The sequence below is a fragment of the Triticum urartu genome, chromosome 3A (assembly GCF_056163025.1).
Source record: "Triticum urartu cultivar PI428250 chromosome 3A, HENAU_Tu73, whole genome shotgun sequence".
In the NCBI taxonomy this organism is placed as follows: domain Eukaryota; kingdom Viridiplantae; phylum Streptophyta; class Magnoliopsida; order Poales; family Poaceae; genus Triticum; species Triticum urartu.
Window position 1 is genome coordinate 499,122,793 of NC_141875.1, and position 21,392 is coordinate 499,144,184.

At 43.1% G+C, this 21,392-nt stretch overlaps 1 protein-coding gene across 1 annotated transcript; it reads right to left on the minus strand.

The window, feature by feature from the left end:
- Positions 1-2,911: 2,911 nt before the first annotated feature.
- On the minus strand, positions 2,912-8,228 carry LOC125544635 (pseudo histidine-containing phosphotransfer protein 5). The gene is made up of 6 exons (XM_048708379.2): positions 4,647-8,228; positions 4,358-4,488; positions 4,204-4,272; positions 3,631-3,702; positions 3,348-3,420; positions 2,912-3,252 (listed from the first exon to the last, which is right to left on the minus strand). Exons 1-6 carry the CDS (start codon positions 4,704-4,706, stop codon positions 3,202-3,204), a joined length of 456 nt encoding a protein of 151 aa, XP_048564336.1. The 5' UTR covers positions 4,707-8,228; the 3' UTR covers positions 2,912-3,201.
- Between the last annotated feature and the right edge of the window lie 13,164 nt (positions 8,229-21,392).

Consider the following 21,392-nt stretch of genomic DNA (forward strand, 5'->3'; position numbering starts at 1 on the left):
TTTCATTAACAAATCCTAAAATTCATATGATTACCTGTAATGTAAAATCTAGTCTAAATCTTCGCCCACGTCCGTGCTTCCGTGAGCCTCGAGAAGTGAAGGTACGGTCTCTTACGAGGAAGAGTAAGACATGGAACACAAACTCACCCACATGTGACACGAGGCACCGCCGTCACCCATGCCCTACTCTTCCTGGTCGAGGCTCGCAACCTGGACGTCGTCGGTCAAGGTGAGGTCCACCATAGACGTGGATGGGCCGGCCTCGTGGTCGAAGCCCGACGCCACCACCCCGCGGTTGCGGTGCCAGGGCTTCCGGTCACCTGTTGCGGCTCCGCCTGCACGGCCTCGATAGCGTGGGCCGGCCGCAGCCTCCCTCTCACAGTGGGCACGCCTCGCCTCGGCAACAGATGGACTGTAAAGCATGTCGGCGTTCACCTCCAACTTGGAGCCTGACGCCGCGGGGATGATGTGCCACAAAAGGGGTTGTGACGTCAGACGGTGGTGACCAAGTCCGTCGAGGACGGGGTCACGCACCTCGAGCCACCGGCCCCGATGGATCCGACTGCCATTTGCGCGGACGGAATGGATTCCCGCCGGATCGAATCCGACCGTGATCAAGCGCATTCCTGCCGGAGGCGACAGAGAGCCATGCAGACGACCATCTTCTCTCGCCCCTGCATGAGACGAGGTCCCAATCGACGGATAAGAGATCTCGGAGTCAGATCTGATGTCTGTCATGTCGGAGAGGTTGGAGATCATCGAAACAAAGCTAGTGGAGTGGAGTGGCTAGGGTTTCGTCTGGGATACGGATAAGGACGAATATACATGGGTTAGGGTGGACCAGCTTGAGCCGGGTCCGAATCCGACATCCGGACCTCCCCATATCTATCTCACATATGAGCTGAATATAAAGGGTGTTGGTCAGTTCGAACGTATAAAGATAATACGAGGGGTGCTTGGATTGGGACTTTAGGACCGGTGATGCTGTTCATCCGGCTATAGATAGTTTAGTAGACGGTGAACTGCTCATGGCCTGCACGGCGACACACGCGTTTGGTGGCAGCCGCGCAGTCGCTCGGTCGGCAAACGGTGGTTCCCCGTAAACCTCGCAATATTTTGTCAGCTGGTTGTATCGGAGAACGAGCCGGGCATTTGGTTCTTCCTCGGGATTTCAGACTTTTTGATTTCTACCTTTACTACTAGTGGTGTTCATTAAAAATTCTCACTAATCTCTTCCCTGGGAGGGCTGGTAATTTAGCCGGGGAATGAGAATTAGGCTTTGTTTGATTCATAAGTTCTAGGATTTTTTTAAGTTCCAATTTATAAGTCTCAAGTCTTTAATAAGTCTTTATCTGTTTGGTTCTTGGGACTTAACATGAACTAAAAGACTATATTATAACTATAAGTCCCTATAAATCCCTCCTTAAGAGTTTTATTTCATAAATCCCAAATACCAACTTTAAGTCCCTATAAATCCCTTTCGCTTGATTTAGATGGGACTTATAAAGGCTTTTTTAAGTCCCTAAATCAATAAGTCCCTGAAAACAAACACCCTTTTAGCAAAGAAAAGGAGGAGTGTTCGTTGTGCCAGACAAAGGGGTGGTTCAGTTTTGTACCTAAACAAACGTGTCGTCAACATCTTCTGTTACTTTGGCTCACGAACCAAAGAGAGGAAATTATTTTCTTGTTAAATTCCTACAAGTAATTCCCAGCAGGCACCAAACGTGAGACTAGCACTAAGAGTCCACTTCCGAAGCCTAATTCTTCAACAAACTCCCCCTTATAAACTCATATTTCATTTCCCTTAAACTAATTCTTCTGTTTCTAAATATAAGTCTTTTTTTAGATTTCAATACAGACCATATGCAGATGTATATAGACATATTTTAGATTATAAATTTATTCATTTTTCTATGTATGTAGACCATATTGAAATCTTTAAAAAAACTTATATTTAAAAATAAAGAAAGGACCAAACATGCTGCTAGTACTTGTCTATGCGCAAAGTGGTATCCAACGGTGGCCCCTATATGTCCGGATACACTACATTCAATTTCGTAGATATTTATCTTGGCTGAAACGTACTGTATCTACATTGACATAGTTCATACCCAGAAACCAAATTTTTTTCCGTGTACTCAGAAACCAGGTTGACAGGCTGAAGCGTACTGTGTGAGGCCCTATACACGGCAAAAACGACAAATTTGATATGTAAACGAAACAATATCACAAAATGAACCATTGACGAAAAAATTCATCCACCTGATCCTTTTATGTAGTGCCTGACAGTTAGGCGTCACATTACACTGTATAGGCATTACACGCCTGGCAGCGTCGCACGTTGTCCGAAAAATGCTAAGTCAGTGCATAGCACCCGAGAGTTAGGCTCTACACGAAACAATGTAGTGCCTAGCGTTAGACGCTGCACTAGTGGCCGCTTCAAGATGTAGTGGCAAATAATGCAACCACTAGTGCAACGCCTAGACATTATACGCTGATTTAGCAATTTTCATGCAATCCGGAATGCGACGCTGGCTAGGCGTGTAGCGTCTGTCAGTCAGGCACTGCACATTATAGTGTGGCGCCTAACTGTGGACACTACACAAAAGAGTCGGTCGGGTGAAAAAATTACATCAACAGTTTATTTTGTGATATTGTTTCATCCAGAATAGTGATTTTGGCCTCTATGCGCATCATTCACCGCCAGTCACCAATACTGACCTCAGCATCCACATCGTGATGAGCATATATAATTGATCCGATACAAATCAAGCGCTGTGCAGTTTGTTGGGTGCTCAGGCACTACTACCTCTGCTGTACCTTTGAGCCGCGACACATTATTTCTAATAATAACAAATAAACACGGCATATCCGCAACAAATAACCAGGAAGAAAGTTTGCGGAGAGCAAATAGCTCAATAAACAGCATCTTTATTAGAAACAAGCAAATCCGATTCCATCTTTCACTCTCGTATTTACTTGGAAGGCCTCTCATCTCTCCTTATTTCTTTTTATAAACGAGTATCATCATATCTAAGTGGAAATATCATATCCAGTATTATTGATTCGCTGTAGCAGCCGCAGAGTTGCGCCTACTCCCAACAGGACCAGCAAGATATGATGCAGAGGCTGGGATCAGTATTTCCGGAGTACTTGCTCCATAATTAGTGCGCTTTGCGAACGCCAAAAGCTCTCCAGTATTTACATGGCAGGTCTAGTGGCTGCTCCAGCAGGACCAGCTTGTCGCAGCAGCTGCATGGTAACCATACATACATCAATAAGCAAATTGATGGAAATGATCAACTGTTATGACACTAAGACAGACACGGCGGTGCCTCAAGGGTTACCTGGAAATAGGATTCTAGTTTCTGCCTCAGGATGGCATGCTCCCTCTTCAGTTTCTGGAGAGACCCCATGCAACTGCATACCAGAATAAAGCACATGCGTAAGTAACGGCTGTTTTCATCATAGGACAGCTATGCAGCGAACTCATGGCGCATTTTGGTTTTATAACAACGACAAAGTGGCATGGAGTTCTTTTCTTTTCCAAGTCAAGATATTCTGAAAAACAATAGAGATAAAGCCCACAAAGAAGTAATGCATCGACATGGCGTGGGGTGAGAGACGGACCCTTCAACATTTCGTTGCCCACAATTATCCCTGAATGACATGCATTCATTCTTCATCCTAGAAGCACCGATGCTGCACCAAATTGTCAAATGTCAATGATAGATCAAATGTATAATTATTAAAATAACTGTTTAGACGCATGCTTTCTTGCAGCATGCAAAATGAACTCAGAAACTTGAGAATTTACAAAATGTTGATAGCTGCACACTGTGAGCTTTTGCTTGGCAACGACATGCACATTTAGCAGTCAATTATCTGAATATGGCAATACGAGTTTCTCCGCTAATAATATAGCGGTGTGGCCATATGGGATCTCAGTACAAAGACATTCGACGGAGGTATTTCACACAAACCAAGAATGCTTAAGCTGGAGAATTAAAGACAACTACAGTTAGCCTCCATCTTCATTTGGAGAAAAAATGCTTCGGGTGCGTCAGCTTCCCCACGTGCTTAACTAAACTAACAGTCGTGCTGGTTCTTGTGGTATGCGGAACAATGAAGCTAAAGGCCTATGAGCTGAATCCGCATCATAAGGAAGTGGACAAAGATATCTAGTAGAAATTGTGGAACTACCTGGAACAGCTGCCTTTCAGTTGCTGCATGTATGCATCCCACCTGTTGAAATCTCTGGGGTACTTCTCCCTGCAGTGATTTCATGTCTACCATTACCACTTGCATGGTCTATCATTCACTAAAGGGAGCTCTTATTCATATACTTGGTACTTACAGAGCTTGCTCAAGGTTTGATATTAGCCTGCCAGAATCTTTAAAGAACACCACCACAACTTCTTCCACAAAATTAGGGCTAGCTTCATCCTGCAAGTCCTCCACCTGACGAAATTGCTCATCAAGGTGGCCCTGTCAAAAATGTTTGTTTCCAAATCAGCATGTGATTTGTCAAAGAAAACATGAAAAAGAAGTAGATGACTGGCAATGGGATAACAAACGGGGGAGCTTCCTGAATAAACGTAAGATATATTATTGAGAGAGAAAATAGCAGAGAATTGACTGCATGCCTGATCAAAGAGGCCCTTTTTCAAAGATGCAGCTTGTCGCCTCAAATTAGAATAATCCATTTATATGAATGAACGAGTGAAAAAGTGGCAAAGTGAAGTTCGTACAGGTAAGAGCAAGCTTCACAATGCACATATAACTTGTAGGAGACGGATATAGAGAAGTTGAACCTTGGATGCATATATATAGCTGTGGAGGCTGTTACTATTTGCCCACCAAACATAAGTGAAGTGCAGATATTCTAACCTCTGGATAGCAAAGGTTAGCATCTTGCATGCGTAGGTGATTTGAATGCCACGGTGTGCAAAAGCTATCCACATTTTGGAGAGCGACTTGAATATATGCAGATTCCCGTAGGCTGTAGCTCTTCATAAGATATACAGCGGTTCAAGTAGAACAAGTGTGAGGAAACCATTAGAGGTTTGAACCACTCCAGATTGGTTTGGTTTATCACTACGACAGCTCAAAGCGATGGAGAGTAATATCCAGTTTCAAGGCACATGAAAGCACTGTTTGCTTGTAAAGTAACATGGCATATCCACACCTAAAGCCAGATATCATATTGTTTTAGTGCCCCTCTACATGCAGTAAATACATTTTGATTAGAGTGAAGTTCAAACGAATTTGCAGCCTCACATGCTAAACTTTCTCATGATTGATTGCCAAGAAGTCAGAGAATACCACATTTAAATAAGTGGAGAAGTCCCAACTTCAATTTGTTTTGTTTCACTATCAGATGAAAAAAGAACCAGTTCAAAAGGAAATTAATCAAGCCTGAGATTACAATTCAGTTAAGATAGTGTTCCTACAATTTGTTAAATCACACAAGTTACAATAGAAACAACAGTTTGAGCTTTCATTTGCTAACACCTACTTATCTAATAGCCTACCACACGACCTGAGATAAGCCTAGATGGCAGCTTTTCCTAACTCCCTAAAGGTACCAAACTCGTATATGCAAAGCACAGTCAATGACTAAATCAAGGGTAAATCAAGCAGTGTTCTCATTCTGCGTCTATCAATATCGAACTGGTGTTCAACTAATACCTCTTGGGCAAGCAACCTAACACAAAAAACTGATTCATTCACCTAAAAAAGATGAAAATATGATTAGCTTACATCGGTATCTTGTTCAGCTAATGGCTAACTGCTTTGCGTGTAAATAACAATAGGATACTGTGACCTTTATGTGTAAAGTTGTCCTTAGATCTCAGGAAAAAAAATCTGTATGCGACAAACTGTCATAGGTCGCATTGTTATCGGACAAAGGGGGGAAGATAATACAAGATATCTTTTTGTGCACCTCAAAGTTCAAACATGTTCTTGTGATAAAATCTGAGAGAACAATGGAGAATTAGAACAGATCCACCAAATGCTTACTTTGAGCCTCAGCCAAAGAAAAGTTGGACAAAGAAACAAATCGCAATAGTTCCTTCCAATTGTTATAGAAAAAGGATCACAGCACACTGGACCACGTGGCAAAAACAACGATTTTTCGCAAAAGGAGTAAAATAGATTCATTCAATGATTGGTCCTATGATTGCTCTTCACCCCTAGTCAGCATCACAACTTGATAATAGTATCTGCCATGGATAAAAGAAATTGAAATAACCAGAAAGCCTATACAGGGAACAGCTCAGGAAAAAGCACGTTCCGGGTTGATCATTGCCATGAGAGTAAATGGAGACAACTATTTTCTACCTGCAAGCTACACAGTCAGTACCGTCCCTGAATGACGCTTGCATATACAGAAGGATAAATTCCTTATATATATATCATTTTTTGCAAATCCCTCATTCTGACTGCCAAGGTGGGCCCGCAAAGATACCAAAGCACAATCTCACTATCCATCCCTACAGAGACATCCCTTTCCCTTTGGCCAGTGAACATTCTTGTGGCATATCTGTCTGTCTACAAGACCATTGTTCACCATGCTCACGGCATTTTTAGCAAGCAACCAAACTATATCGCCGTTCTGCTATCAAATACTCAATAGCCACCAACTTCTTTCTGTAAAACCACATCGAGGATTGTGCTCTTGTTGAAGTGCATATGTGGATTTCCTAGCCCTTTCCACCAGTTCGGACTTTTGATTGCGTTGGCTAGTGCATGAAGCTTAACATGGTATCAGGGCCCAAGGTCTTGAGTTCAAGTTCTGGCTTTCGCGATTTGTCCAAAAATTGGTACTGCCCCCTGTGTCCAAGTATAGGCCTCACCTCTGAGTCTATTCACGTGTTGACTTCCCGCGTCACACGTGAGAGAGCGTGTTGAAGTATATATGTGGATTGCCTACGCCTTTCCATCAATTCGGTCTTTTGGTTGCGTTGGCTAGTTTTAAGCATTAGAAAGAAAGAAACTTCTCATACCCTTATCATTTGCTACAGAATTTGAGTTTTCACTCTGATGTCCTTTTGCAGATAGAATGAGCAAACACGAAGCCTCAAGGTAAAACTTAGATATCTCTGCACATCACATATATCTGCTTCCACGTGTCGAGGTTATCCATGCTCTATGGCTTATGCAACCAAGCCGTCAGAAATCCCTTTATAGCATCGATGTATGCAAATTCCATAGTCTAAATCTAGCATACGTGTAGCTCAGCATGATCTAGATTTGTGGCAGTACCTCCAAAAGCATGTTTATGTCTTTATCATATCTATGGTCAATTGGTCCTCCAAAAGGAGATACTTTCTTGGTTTTGTTTTGCATGTATGATTCATTACTTTTGACAGCTTAGTTGGTATCTGTTCTCGGCTTCTTGCCTACGTGTATGCAGATTTGCCTCATTATTCCCTCACACTCAAAATCCACACAGAAACTGAAGAACCTATCTATTTCCGGGGTTTTTTTTTCTGCGTTGATAGTAACTTAAAAGTAACCTATCAATGCACATCCACCGTTGGTTCTAACACATCTAAAATAAGTTTTGAGGCCAGACTGTGGTCTGAGACCACCAATCCAACCATGAGATCAGCAAACTAATTCAATATTTCCCTAGTTCAGTTGATGCACAACCAGAGCTCAACACCTGGCAGCAACGAGACTGAGGAAATACATGACATTAAACACCAGAACCACAAGCAATCGACTTGCTCTGCATACATATAAACTGTGTGAAAGATAGAACCCAACACTAGAAGTTAAGTGAAATACCATTTAAGTGTGTGCTATCATTTTCATTCCAGTAGTAGAAAATAAAGATCACGCGGTTTTTAGCCATCTCGCATCTTGCCTTGATTGATTCAATGTCACATAAGAACAGATTCCTTCATGGCGACATCCATGAGGGGGGCCAACTAGGCAAGCGACGGAAAGCTCTGCACTACGCCAAGGGGAGCCTAGAGATCGACACGACACCCTGATTCCTCGACAGCAACCTCCACGGTCGCTGCCGGCATCCATCCACGACCGGATGGGCGCGCCGACCCGCTCGACGCCGTTCGGAGCGCAGCCGCAGGTTCCGCATCCGGAATTGGCAAAAGGGGGGCAGAAGGGTAAACACGATGCTCGGGAAAAGGCGGCGGGAGAGCGAGTGCGGCGTCTCTGCTTGCTAATAGGGCATGAGAGATGATTCTTGCAGATGGTGGAGTGGTTAGTGAGTTACCGCCGGGAGGCGCCGGACGGGGGAGATGCGGCCACCAGCGCCTGCGGGCCGCGGCGGACGATTTGGGTGTCTTTTGCGGGTGCTGCTCCGGTCGGCGGGGCGGCAGTGAGATACTACTAGGTCGAGCGGCCGGCCGGCTGGCCCGAGAGCTCCTAGTAGACGCCAGACCTGGTCAGATGGGCTGGCACGGCACACCTAATACGCGGGCCGGCACTCGTGCCACGCTCCCTGGCCCAGGCACGGCACAACAAGGAAATGGGCTAGCCCACCGGCATGTTTAGCCCACTAGCCCACCTGAGTTGTTTTCGGTTTATCTGGGCTGTTTTAAAGCGCTAATACAAAAAAACTATTTTCTTTAAGTTTTTTTGAGACAAACTATTTTCTTTAAGTAATGGATTGTGTCGGCACTCGTGCCAACCCCACAGCCCAAGGAAGGGCCTAGGTGGGCCACATGCTGGCACAACCTGATTAGAAACGTGTCGGGCCTGGCCAACACGGGGCGGGCACGTGGGCTATCCGACCAGCACGTCAGGACCAACCCATGTGGCCATCTTTGTTTTTTTTTAGGCAATCTCACAAAGCTTTTATTCAAACTGTCATAATGTTTACAGGAACGAAGGAATGACCTTCAGGCTGACCTAGCCAAACATGGCGTTCAAGCCCTAACATTAATGCATGCTTCGTTAGATTGTGAGCCTCCATATTGAAGCTTCTAAATTCATGAACTATATTACATGAAATAAAAAGAAGTGGTAGTCAACTTAATCTTCTTTATAATAGCACCGTAAGCTGACCCGCTTCCAGTTTTGATTTCTGCCATCTTTGGTTGATGCTCGTGTTTGTCAGAGTGCCTTCGCTCAAGCCAACACAAATGGGCAGGCCCACTTTTCCAATGAAGCTATTTTTATGTATTGCTCTTCGGTTTTTTAGTCTGCTTTCACCTGAAAAAACAAACGTCGTTTTTAGTATGTTTGAAAAAGTGAACAAAATTGGAAAATTCGAAAAATAATAAAACCTAAACAACAAATTTGAACATTTCTTGAAATCATGAACAAGTTTTGAATTGTGGATAATTATTAAAACTATGAGAAAATGTTTAAAAAGTGAACAAAATTTGAAAAATGTGAACAAATCATACATAGTTTGTTTAAAAATTAAAATTGCCAACAATTTTAGGACTCCGAACAATTTTTTTAATTTTTTTAAATAGTAAAAAAACACGATTTTTTATCTTGACATTTTTCCAAATAATTATTTCAATTGTGATTTTTTAAACATGAAAAAAGATCAAAAATGAGGACATTTTTTAATTTTTAACAAATTTTTGAAATCATGATTTGTTTATTTTTGAATTTCAATTTTTTGGCAATTTAAACAAATTTTGAAATTCCAAACTTTTTTTGAAATTTTGAATTTATGAAAAAAGCTGGAAACAGTCAGCGAAGGAAGAACACTTGGGCGGCCCATTCGTGCCTGCCCTTAAGCGAAGGCTCGACTATTTTCCGCCCGCTGGCCCATCGCCACGTTGGATGTTGTCGGGAGTGTACCTGGCCAGATGGGCAGAATCTCGCAGGTCGGCGTGTTAGGACGCGTGTTTGGTCCATGACGTGCATGGGGTCGTGCTTGGGCTCCTGAGTGAGACCTGCGTGCCACAACTTCATGGCCCATTTTTTATTTTTATTTTTTATATATATAGGCCAAAAAACAACCCAAAAGGAGCTCCTATCGGGCGCTTCAGGCGCCCGAACCTTTCCCTGGCGCTCGCTACGGCGCCCAGTTGGGCCGGCCCAAGAATTGCGCTGAGCAGCGAACACAAAAGCTCGCAAAAAAAAAAATCGGAAAAACACATCTCCGAACCTTTCCCTGGCGCTCGCTACGGCGTCCAGTTGGGCCAGCCCACGAATCGCGCTGAGCAGCGAACACAAAAGCTCGCGAAAAAAAATCGGAAAAGACATCTCCAAGTCTTGAACACACAACCTTCCAGTTTAGGTACGAGTCCGCTAGCCACTCAATCTATCATTTAAGTAGTGGTTAGTAACAGCGGCAAAGGCATAGTTAATAATGTCGCCACGCTATTCTATTTCATAGATTTTTTTTTTTGGAAAAAGATCGTGACATTGAAATAGTTCATGGATTTTGAAAATTGTTCTTCATTTTGGAGGAAAATTACACAAACCTGAAAAAGTTCATCGATTTTCAAAAAAGGTTCATCAAATTTGAAAAAACTTTTATTGGTTTTGAAAAATGTTCATCAAAATCAAAAAAATAATGCATTTTCATTTAATGTTCATCAAACTTGAAAAATAGTTCAACGAATTTGAAAAAAAGTTCATCAAATTTGAAAAATGTTCATCGAAATTGAAAAAATGTTAATAATTTTTCAAGGAAAGTTCATCAAATTTGAAAAAAGTTCATCAAATTTGGAAAAAAAATTCATCGGATTTGAAAAAAGTTCATCAAATTTGAAAAAAGTTCATCGAATTTGGAGAAGAGTTCATCGAATTTGAAAAAAAATTATCGGATTTGGAAAAAGGTCATCGAATTTGAAAAAAGTTCATCAAATTTGAAAAAAGTTCATCGAATTTGAAAAAAGTTCATCAGATTTGGATAAAAGTATATCTAATTTGGAAAAGAGTTCATCGAATTTGAAAAAAGTCATTGATTTTTAAGAAAAAAATCACGAATTTCAAGCAAAAACATCAAACTAGGAAGAACAAAAAAAAAGGAAAAACAAAAAACAAAAAAGGAAAAAGGAAAAGAGGAATGAATAGATAAGAAATAGAGGAAAAAGATGGTAGTTCACATATGAGCGAGTTGGCGTGATGGTTAGCGATGTTTTGCTCTACTGGGATGTCGCTGGTTCGATCCTTTGCCGGGACATCTTTTTTTAATCCTTAGATAAAAGGAGATGGGCCGGCCCAGCGGGTTGAAAGGGGTGTGCACCGTGTACCAGTTAGCCTAAAACGGGCGCTACGGGCGCCGTTTAGGAAATGCCAACCCAAAAGCCTCAAAACGAACCAAATTGGTTCAAAAACACGTTGGCCGGTGGCACACGTGGCAGGCCGAGTCGCATGGTTCGGCATGTTTACCTCATGTGTTGTGGTTGGGCCTTGAGGCGAGGCACGTTTAAGCGTGGGCCAGGTCATGTTGTGTCATACTGGTTGTTATCTCGTAAAAGTGGTTGGGTAACCCCCAAGTGTAGGTGTGAATTAATATAACAATAAGTATTTTCCATTAATTTGAGAACCAATATTTATTGAACCAATATGAGTTCTTTTAGTAAACAAAGTCATAAGTACTTGCGCACAAAACACAACACACTCTTGCCCCCCAACGTTTTAAGAAGGCTTTCAAGTTTATTCTCCTACTAGTCGCAAGGGTAAATTGCACGGTTTGATAGGAATTGATAGTTGGATAGAATAAAATAAAACGGTACAGCAAATAATAATATTTTGTACATGTTTTCATTTATGGAAGATAGACCTCGGGGGTCATAGGTTTACTAGTGTCATCTCTGAAAGCAGATAAATGTGATGTGGGTGAAAAATTACAGTTGGGCAGTGATTAAATTGCAATATTTATATTTATGACTATAACCATTCATGGTATATTATTTTATAGGGATTACGTATGTGATATGTAGATTGTTAACCAACTACATCTACAACTAGTAATCTGCCTCAAGACTGTTATGCAACATGCATCTCGAAATATTAAGTTCGTAACAAACAGAGTATTGCAATAAGGATAATGACAAAATATAGACAATAAATTGTTGTCTAAGCATGATAAAAAGCTAATCGTTTTATCCTTAGTGAACAATACAATACGTGTCCAATCTTGTATTGTCATTGGGATCAAATTCACTGCAAGATCGAACCTACTACTATGCACCATTTTCTCTAAGGAACTACCTACCAGTCTTGGCGAGAGACGACAAATAGATCAGAAAGCATACATAGCTAATTAATTATGCAGTAGAGAAACTTCAAAACATTCAATATATTTCAATGAACAGTCTTATCATAAAGTGATAACCACTTATCATCGTATTGATCTCGATCATGTGAGGCAGCTTGCGAGAACTTTGTATTGAATCATAGGGGAGAGAGGATGTCATCTAGCTACTGCTATGGATCCAAAGGTCCTAAAGAAATTACTCACACATGGTCATGGAGGCAGCAAGGCTGATGAATATGACTCCGATGATGGACACCCCCCCCCACTCAGGAGGGTGCCAATATAGGCCGCTGATACGTCTCCAACCTATTGATATAGTGCCCAGTGCCAGTTGCTATTTTTTTGCTTGTTTTTTACTTCGCAGAAAATCAATACCAAACGGAGTCCAAACGCAACGAAACTTTTTGGAGATTTTTTCTGGACCAGAAGACACCTGTTGAGCCAAAGAAGTACCAGAGGGGTGCCCCGAGGGGGGCACAACCCACCTGGGCGCGCCCAGGCGCACCCTGGTGGGTTGTGCCCACCTCTGTGGCCTCCCGCACCGCCTCTTTGCTTTATAAATACCCCCAATATTCCAGCCCTAAGGGAGTCGACGAAAATCAATTCCAGCCATCGCAAATTCCAAAAACCACAGATCCAATCTAGACACCATCGCGGAGGGGTTCATCATCCTCATTGGTGCCTCTCCGATGATGCGTGAGTAGTTCATTGTAGACCTACGGGTCTGTAGTTAGTAGCTAGATGGGTTCCTCTCTCTCTCTCTTCTGATTCTCAATACAATGGTCTCTTAGAGATCTATTTGATGTAACTCTTTTTGCGGTGTGTTTGTTGGGATCCGATAAACTTTGAGTTTATGATCAGATGTATGTTTTTATCCATGAAAATTATTTCAGTCTTTTGATCTCTTATATGCATGATTACTTATAGACTCGTATTTCTTCTCCGAATCTTTGGTTTAGTTAGGCCAACTAGATCGATTTTTCTTGCCATGGGAAGAGGTGCTTTGTGATGGGTTCGATCTTACGGTGCTCGATCCCAGTGATAAAAGAGGAAATGACACGCATGTATCGTTGCTATTAAGGATAACAAGATGGGGTCTATTTCTACATAAATAGATCTTGTCTACATCATGTCATCATTCTTATTGCATTACTTCGTTTCTCCATGAACTTAGTACACTAGATGCATGCTGGATAGCGGTCCATGTGTGGAGTAATAGTAGTAGATGCAGGCAGGAATCGGTCTACTAATCTTGGATGTGATGCCTATATAATGATCATTATCTGGATATCGTCATGATTATTTGAAATTCTATCAATTGCCCAACAGTAATTTGTTTACTCACCGTTTGCTATTTTTCTCAAGAGAAGCCACCAGTGAAATCTACTGCCCCGGGTCTCTTCTTTATTATATTTGCCTTCGAGATCTATTTTTATTCGCTTTTATTTTCATATCTATATTTTCAAAAACCCAAATATACCTTTGTGCACTTTATTTTACTTTGCATTTATTTGAGATCTGTTTATCCAATCTATTATATTTTTATCCCGTCAACTCGATAATTTCTGGCATCGTTACCCGAAAGGGATTGACAACCCTTTAACACGTCGGGTTGCAAGTATTTGTTCTTTGTGTGCAGGTACTGTTTACTTAGTGTTGCGTGATTCTTATACTGGTTCGATAACCTTGGTCTCATCACTAAGGGAAATACCTACCGTCGATGTGCTCCATCATCCCTTCCTCTTTGAGAAAATACCGACTGACGGTGTCCTGGACTAGGGGGTACTCATCACACCGTCTCCCGCTCAGTTGGATTGGGCCGAGGACCCCCATGGCCGCATACTCATGGGCCAGTTCGGACAACAGCCGCATACAAGGAAGATTCCACAAGATTTGGCGATCAAGACAAGAACTCCACCTCACCGGCGTATTCGGCTAGGACTCTTGTTATCCTAGGCCTCTGGTGCATTATATAAACCGAGGCCAGGCTAGTCGATAGAGATATACAACAATCATACCATATGCTAGCTTCTAGGGTTTTAGCCTCTACGATCTCGTGGTAGATCAACTCTTGTAACACTCATATCATCAATATCAATCAAGCAGGACGTAGGGTATTACCTCCATTAAGAGGGCCCGAACCTGGGTAAACATCGTGTCCCCTGCCTCCCGTTACTATCGATCCTAGACACACAGTTCGGGACCCCCTATCCGAGATCCGCCGGTTTTGACACCGACATTGGTGCTTTCATTGAGAGTTTCGATGTGTGATCGGCAAAAGGATCCATGGCTCGTCTGCAGGTCAACTGTGATGCCGGCATCTTCATCGCCGGCTCGACTGGTCACCTTGGCTCGACCGAGGACCATGCTCCATCTCCGATCGTCATGTTTGGACGAGGGCCTTCGTCAACATCAACTCCGATCTCTATCAAGATCATGGAGGAATCATCCATGGAGCTCGGGGGCTCAACGTCAACATTGCCCTCGGGCGACCGTGCTGTTTTTCCGAACAGAAAACTTGTATCCGCTGCCACCACCTCTTAGAGCATCGCTTTGACGATCCCTTTGGTGGAATTGTGCGGAATTGAGTCTACAACAACCCTGGAAAATTTTGTCGAGTTCGGATGAAGGAATCTCCGACAATCTACGATATACCGGAGCCCTGTCAAATCTGGACGAGAATCTGGACGAGTGTAGGGCGTGGTCTCCAGAGCCCAGCTCGGAGGTCCTATGGAAGATCCAACCGTTCATCTACTGCGGAAATCCCATATCTACCACCCCTCCAAATTTCAGATCGATCCAATGGTTCAAACTCCGGGAAACTTCCGATGAGTGGACCAATTTTTGGATCTGTTTTCTGCGCGAATACGGATCCGATCCGAATTCATGTTTCTTTATGAACGTGAAATTGGACAACCTTTTTTAAGAAATTTTCTTCTATGGTGTTGTGCATTGTTTTTAAACACGTACCCATAAAATTTTAAGCCTCCTTCGACGTAATCTTCACCATCACGCTGGTGTCAAACCAGTCCAGCGGTATTGCTCCACGGCTGCCGACCTGTGCTACACACGTCGCCGTTTTATTGAGCCGAGCTCAATTCCTTCGATCATCATCTCGGCAAGCCGAACAAGAGTTCGACATCGTGAAGGATAAATCATCACCAACATCGCCGCCCCACGGATTACACGGAGCGGGCATACCGGCATCGCCGCACGGTCACTTCATCAAGCCGGCATCGACCACGTCACGACCTGCATTGGCAGGGCCGCACTATTGCTTTTTCAAGCTGGTGTCCATCACGCCGACCTACTTTGACTCATCGGCTGACATCGAGGCTTCGACATCTCGGCTGGACCGGGGGCCTCACCATCTCTTCATCAACCTACTCCGGAGACTTCGGCGTCACTAGCCGACCAACTCCGTCATGTTAGCTGGACCGAGGGCTTTGCCTCGGCGAGCCAACCTTTGCCAGCATCGCCATACCATCACTTTATCGCCATTCAGGCAATGGGATCGAGTCCCAATTTTGGGAATCACCTTTCTTCGGATTGCTACAACAAATAAACCAGGTGCTATTAATCCTAGTATTTTTTGCTTGTTTGGGTTTATTTTTCCCAAGGAATTATTACTCTGATTTGTCCATGATATGTACACAGGTCTATCAAATGGTGACCGCATTAACGACGGTCGCGTGGTGGTTCGATCAGTTTTCGTACATAGTCCGGCGAACGCTGCATCCGGAGCTCGGACCGACCTGTGAATTCAGGCTTTGCCACGCCTTTACTACATCACGCCGACGCCCTGCATCGACATTGACTTCGGCGCCAGGCCATATTTCTTCTATTCCTCACTTTGCATAAATTATTTATTATGCAACATTTTTTTAATTATCATTATTACTATTATCTCCGGTTTGCACTATTTTTTGTGCACAGGAAAATGATCCGGGGACTTCGGCGTCACTCTGCCGGTCTGCATTGACCGTGCTATGTCACCACTTCGACGTGTCGAGCTCTCCGCTCCACCACCTCGGGACCAGCTTGGGGGATGGAACCTTGCCCCGCATCAAGCTCGGACCGCGTCATCAATATCGAACACATTAACCAGCTAAGTCGCTTTCATGCTCAAAGCTTTAATTTCTAACTTGTGTTCGGTTCGACCAAGCATTATATTTTTTTGGAAAAAAGTTGCTTGTAAAAAATTTCTTTATCCAAACTTTGTTTGTGACGCATAAATTCAAATACCCAATTCATTTGGGGGCTTCCTTCATGAAGCTTTTCCACTTGCATATGATTATACTTGTACGGCTTCGTTCCTTGTTCGTGTATTACGCCATAATATGCACCATATTGACTTAAGCGATTTGCAAGCTGGGTTGCCTCGCTCCTGTGTTTACCCCTACGTTCCCGATTGTTCAGCTAGGGAGTAAAGGGAGCACCTCTGCGATTGTCACGATCGGGCCGCCCGAGCCGGACCTCAGACTGGGTGAAGCCGAAAGCTAGCGATCTTATAGTTTTCAATGATGGTCGGCACACAACGGAACTCATGAGTACAAAAAATCTATTGCACAAGTCTCATAATAACAATGAGCACCGAAGAAAGGTATCGGTGTGGGTACTATTTTCTTCGAAGATGCTTCTTACACTTCACGATAATATAGCATAAGTTCCCTGGGCGCGCTTTGTCTGTTACAGCCTTATGGCCTGATTGCCTGGTTATTGGAAACACCGTTGATATTCTCGACCGATGGAGTACATAACACTTTTCGGTCCTTGACCGAAGAGGGAGAAGCTGACGGTCGATTAAGACGCGTTTAAAGTTCGGTTGGACATAGATATGATATAAGTACTTCGGTACATGCAATCATTCTTCTACCCAAGTCACTTGAGGGCTCTTAAGTTTATTTGAGCCGTTTTATAATAAGTGTTCTTCTTCTTAGTTGTTGCAAAGTTTTATTATTATTATTTATCACTCCTTTTTTTTGACACGAGTGTGCGGTCACTAGCCGGGGAGCCTAATTTCTCTCTCAAAGCCGCTAGAGTTTAGTTTGCTAAACTGGCCTGATGAGAAGTACTCCGCCCTCGGGATAGGAGGTTGAAGCCGTAGGCTGACCCGCTCGAAGTCTTGAGTTAGGATGTATCATGTTAAAGCACGACAGAAGCACTTCCTTTTTCTAAGACCAACTTTCGGATTGGCACCGAACACTTGATATTGTTCGGACGTCATGTTTTTACTGACGTTTCTTGGTTCTCCAAGCTTTTTGACACTTTTAAACTATTTGTGCTCTTCCAGCATTAGTCTTGCAGTGCAACGCCGGACACCTTTAGGGATTCGGCAAAAACATTCTCAGATATTGCTATATATGCATCGGTTTCAAATTGTGTCTTCGGTCAATAGTTGGGTTGCCCGACTCCTGCACTTGCTTCCTACGTTCCGTTTTGTTCGGCTAGGCGTGCAAAGGGAGAACCACTGCGATTGTGCTTCCAGCTCACATGGTTAAGCACCTCAGTGGAGAAAGCCGAAAACCGACTTTCACAATAAGCGTAAACTGGTCAGCGATCCGATGACTATGTTAAATGATGGGCCGTTCATAACATTGGCCGAAGTGTTTACGGCTTGACCCCGACTGTCGCCAAACACTACTGAGGGCTATTAACTGGCCTCCCAAACTAAATCCTCAATATTTTGCTTTTACATTAGAGCTGAGGTTTAATGATCATGCTTAGCATGACAACCCAAAGAAAGGAACCGATAGCCGGACTATTTTCTTTGGAAGACATTTCTTCTGTTAAACAGTAATATAACTCTCTGCGTACCTTTGTTTATAAAACCGTATGGCCAGATTACCTTGTTTGTTGTAAATATTTGCCCTCATAAAGGCTTTATAAAGTAGGACAAACACTCCTCGGCTACTGACCGAGGAGGTGGAAGCCGATGGTCAGTCAACAAAGTTTTGTACAATGCGGATCCGAGCATTAATGACGTAAAGTACTTGCATACATAGAGTCATTACACATAATTTGTGATTTTACTATGGATATTGATTCTTAATTCGGCCACCTGTGCCCGCATTAAGGCTCGGGGGCTACTGGGCTTCAGGCTTATTATTTACAAATATTAAAGGGGCACATTGATCCCCTGATCTGGTGTTACCACCCGACCAGTGTCTCGGGGGCTACTACATTGCTTATCCAATGCAGAAAATTTTATGTGCAATATAGTTTCCGAGGAGATTTTGATCCTCAGGTTGGTCGGCCGCACCCAACCCGAGTCTCGAGGACTGAGCACGCCGCTTTTAGTGTCCCGAAGTATTCTGCCGAGCTTGGACTTGATCCTCAGGCCGATTTTGCAAATCAACCTGAGTCTCAGCGGCTACTGGGATCAGCGGTCTTACGTCATCCTTCAGGTGCATCTCGGGTTTTAGACCGATACACACCTTGAGGGCTACTGGCTATATATCTCGGTAGAGAATAAATTGCACCAATAAAAAATATTCACAAAAATCGGCCCACATTCGGGGTGGTGCACCACCTCGGAAGAAGCCCGGCATAAAGCTCGGGCGCTAGTGGCTGGCTCCATAGAGGGCATTTCCGGCATTAAGCTTGGCTAAACTCCTTCAAACTTCTTTGAACCAAGGTGATTTACGACACCTCGGATATAGTCCGGCGTTGGAGCTCGGATACAGTCCGGCGTTGGAGCTCGGATATACAGTCCGGCGTTGGAGCTCGGATACAGTCCGGCATTGGAGCTCGGATATACAGTCCGACGTTGGAGCTTGGATACATTCCGGCGTTAGAGCTGGGAAGCGGTCCGGCGTTGGTGCTCGGTTGCAAAAGATACCTCGAATACAGTCCGGCATTGGAGCTCGGACGCAAGAGGATGCTGCCGCCCGGGAACAACTTCAAACCCGAGGTGTGGCATAAAAATAACAAGGCATTGGTAAAGGCCGGAAATTTAAAGGGGCTCCTCGGATACCCGACGTGTAAACTCGCCGAATGCATTTCGGTGATCCTCAAGATCGAAGATGAGAAGATTTGTTGAACCAGTTTTCAAGACCGTCAACAGAAGATGAAGAACAGTTTGGAAGAATCGAGGAGCGTCCCTAACTTGAAGACCGGTTCAGGGGGCTACTGACGGTGTCCTGGACTAGGGGGTACTCATCACATCGTCTCCCGATCAGTTGGATTGGGCCGAGGACCCCCATGGCCGCATACTCATGGGCCAGTTCGGACAGCAGCCGCATACAAGGAAGATTCCACAAGACTTGGTGATCAAGACAAGGACTCCACCCCACCGGCGTATTCGGCTAGGACTCTTGTTATCCTAGGCCTCTGGTGCATTATATAAACCGAGGCCAGGCTAGTCGATAGAGATATACAACAATCATACCATAGGCTAGCTTCTAGGGTTTTAGCCTCTACGATCTCGTGGTAGATCAACTCTTGTAACACTCATATCATCAATATCAATCAAGCAGGATGTAGGGTATTACCTCCATTAAGAGGGCCCGAACCTGGGTAAACATCGTGTCCCCTGCCTCCTGTTACCATCGATCCTAGACGCACAGTTCGGGACCCCCTACCCGAGATCCGCCGGTTTTGACGCCGACACCGACGTAGTTCAAGCCGCAGTTAAAAAGAATTTCTGGCGCCGTTGTCGGAGAGACATCATCAACATCTACCAGGTTCCTAATCACAAATCTCATCTCCTTGCAATTACATTATTTGCCATTTGCCTCTCATTTTCATCTCCAGCACTTCACAAAATTTGCCATTTTATTCGCCCTCTTTTTCGTTCGCGTTTCTCATGGAGTTCGTGTCACCATGAGTGACTTTGGTATGGCAGAAACATATGATGGACTAACTCCTAAAATTGGACGATTTGGCAATCTGGATGCTAAAAACTTTTGTTCTGGGGCAAGGGAATGTTATAGGAAAAGAACGCCTCCAAGAATTTTTCAATTGTGTTGGAAATTTAAGTCTTGATGATCATCCTATACTTAAGAGGACTAAATCTTATGCGGAAATTATTTCAGCGCTAGTTCTGAAACTTGAAAATAAATTTATCTGCACTCATCCTACCTTGCAAAGATTGTTTTTTTGAGTTACCTGTTATAAAGAATCCTAAAGCTAAAAAGTTAGCCACCCTTGTTCTTATGAATGAATTTGATTACATAATACGGGAAGCTAGGGGATTTCTTTATTTCTATGGTATGAATCGTGAAAAAACGGTGATAGATGAAATTCTTTATAATAGTGATTATGTGCTAAGACATTTGCTTGGGGATAATCAAATCTTTCATGAGAATCTTAAGAAAGAAGTCCATGTTGATATAATCCAACAAGTTCTCAAAGATGTTAATCAACACTATTCTTGGATTGTTGCCGGAAATCAAAGGGGTTACAATGATAAGCAACTTGATAGTGCTAAAGTCTCTATGGATAAGGTGTTTTATGTTGTCTATGCAAAACCTCATGATAAAAACACCTCTAAAGAAAATGAAACTAAAGATGACAACACTTAGATCCATTGCATTATGCCTAGCTAGGGGCATAAAATGATAGCGCTTGTTGGGAGGCAACCCAATGAATAAAATTTATTTTTGTCATTTTCTTTCTATTCTTGAGTGTTTGCATAATTATGCTACTGTTATGATTGTATTTTTTATGTTTTAATTAGTGTTTGTGCCAAGCAAAGCCTTTGGGATCATGTTGGGTGATAGTTAATTTGATCTTGCTGAAAAACAGAAACTTTCGTGCCCAGAAAAATAATTCTCATTTTTACCAGAAGCATGATAAAATACCGATTCTTTTTGAAGAAGATTAATATACAAATTGCCCCAGTTGTCCTAATTTTCAGAATTTTTGGATTTACAGAAGTATTCAAAGTTTTCAGATTACTACAGACTGTTCTGTTTTTGATAGATTCTATTTTCTTTGTGTTGTGTGCTTATTTCGATGAATCTATGGTTTGTATTGGAGGGTATAAGCTATAGCAAAGTTGGAATCCAGTAGATATAATGCAAAAATAAAATATGAATGGGTTTGCAACAATACTTATAGTAGTGATTTGCTTTGTTATACTAACGAATCTCACGAAGGTTTTGTTGAGTTTCGTGTGATTGAAGTTTTGAAGTTTTGGGTGAGATCACGATGGATGAAGGAATAAGGAGTAAGAAGACCC

What these genes read in the sequence shown, in the direction of transcription:
- LOC125544635 (XM_048708379.2), bottom strand. Translation starts at nt 4,706, where the DNA reads ATGGATTATTCTAATTTGAGGCGACAAGCTGCATCTTTGAAAAAGGGC. An exon ending in CTGAAAGGCAGCTGTTCCAG is followed by an intron (nt 3,703 to 4,203) that starts GTAGTTCCACAA and finishes AATTTGGTGCAG; the next exon opens with CATCGGTGCTTCTAGGATGA. An exon ending in GGGCAACGAAATGTTGAAGG is followed by an intron (nt 3,421 to 3,630) that starts GTCCGTCTCTCA and finishes TCTGGTATGCAG; the next exon opens with TTGCATGGGGTCTCTCCAGA.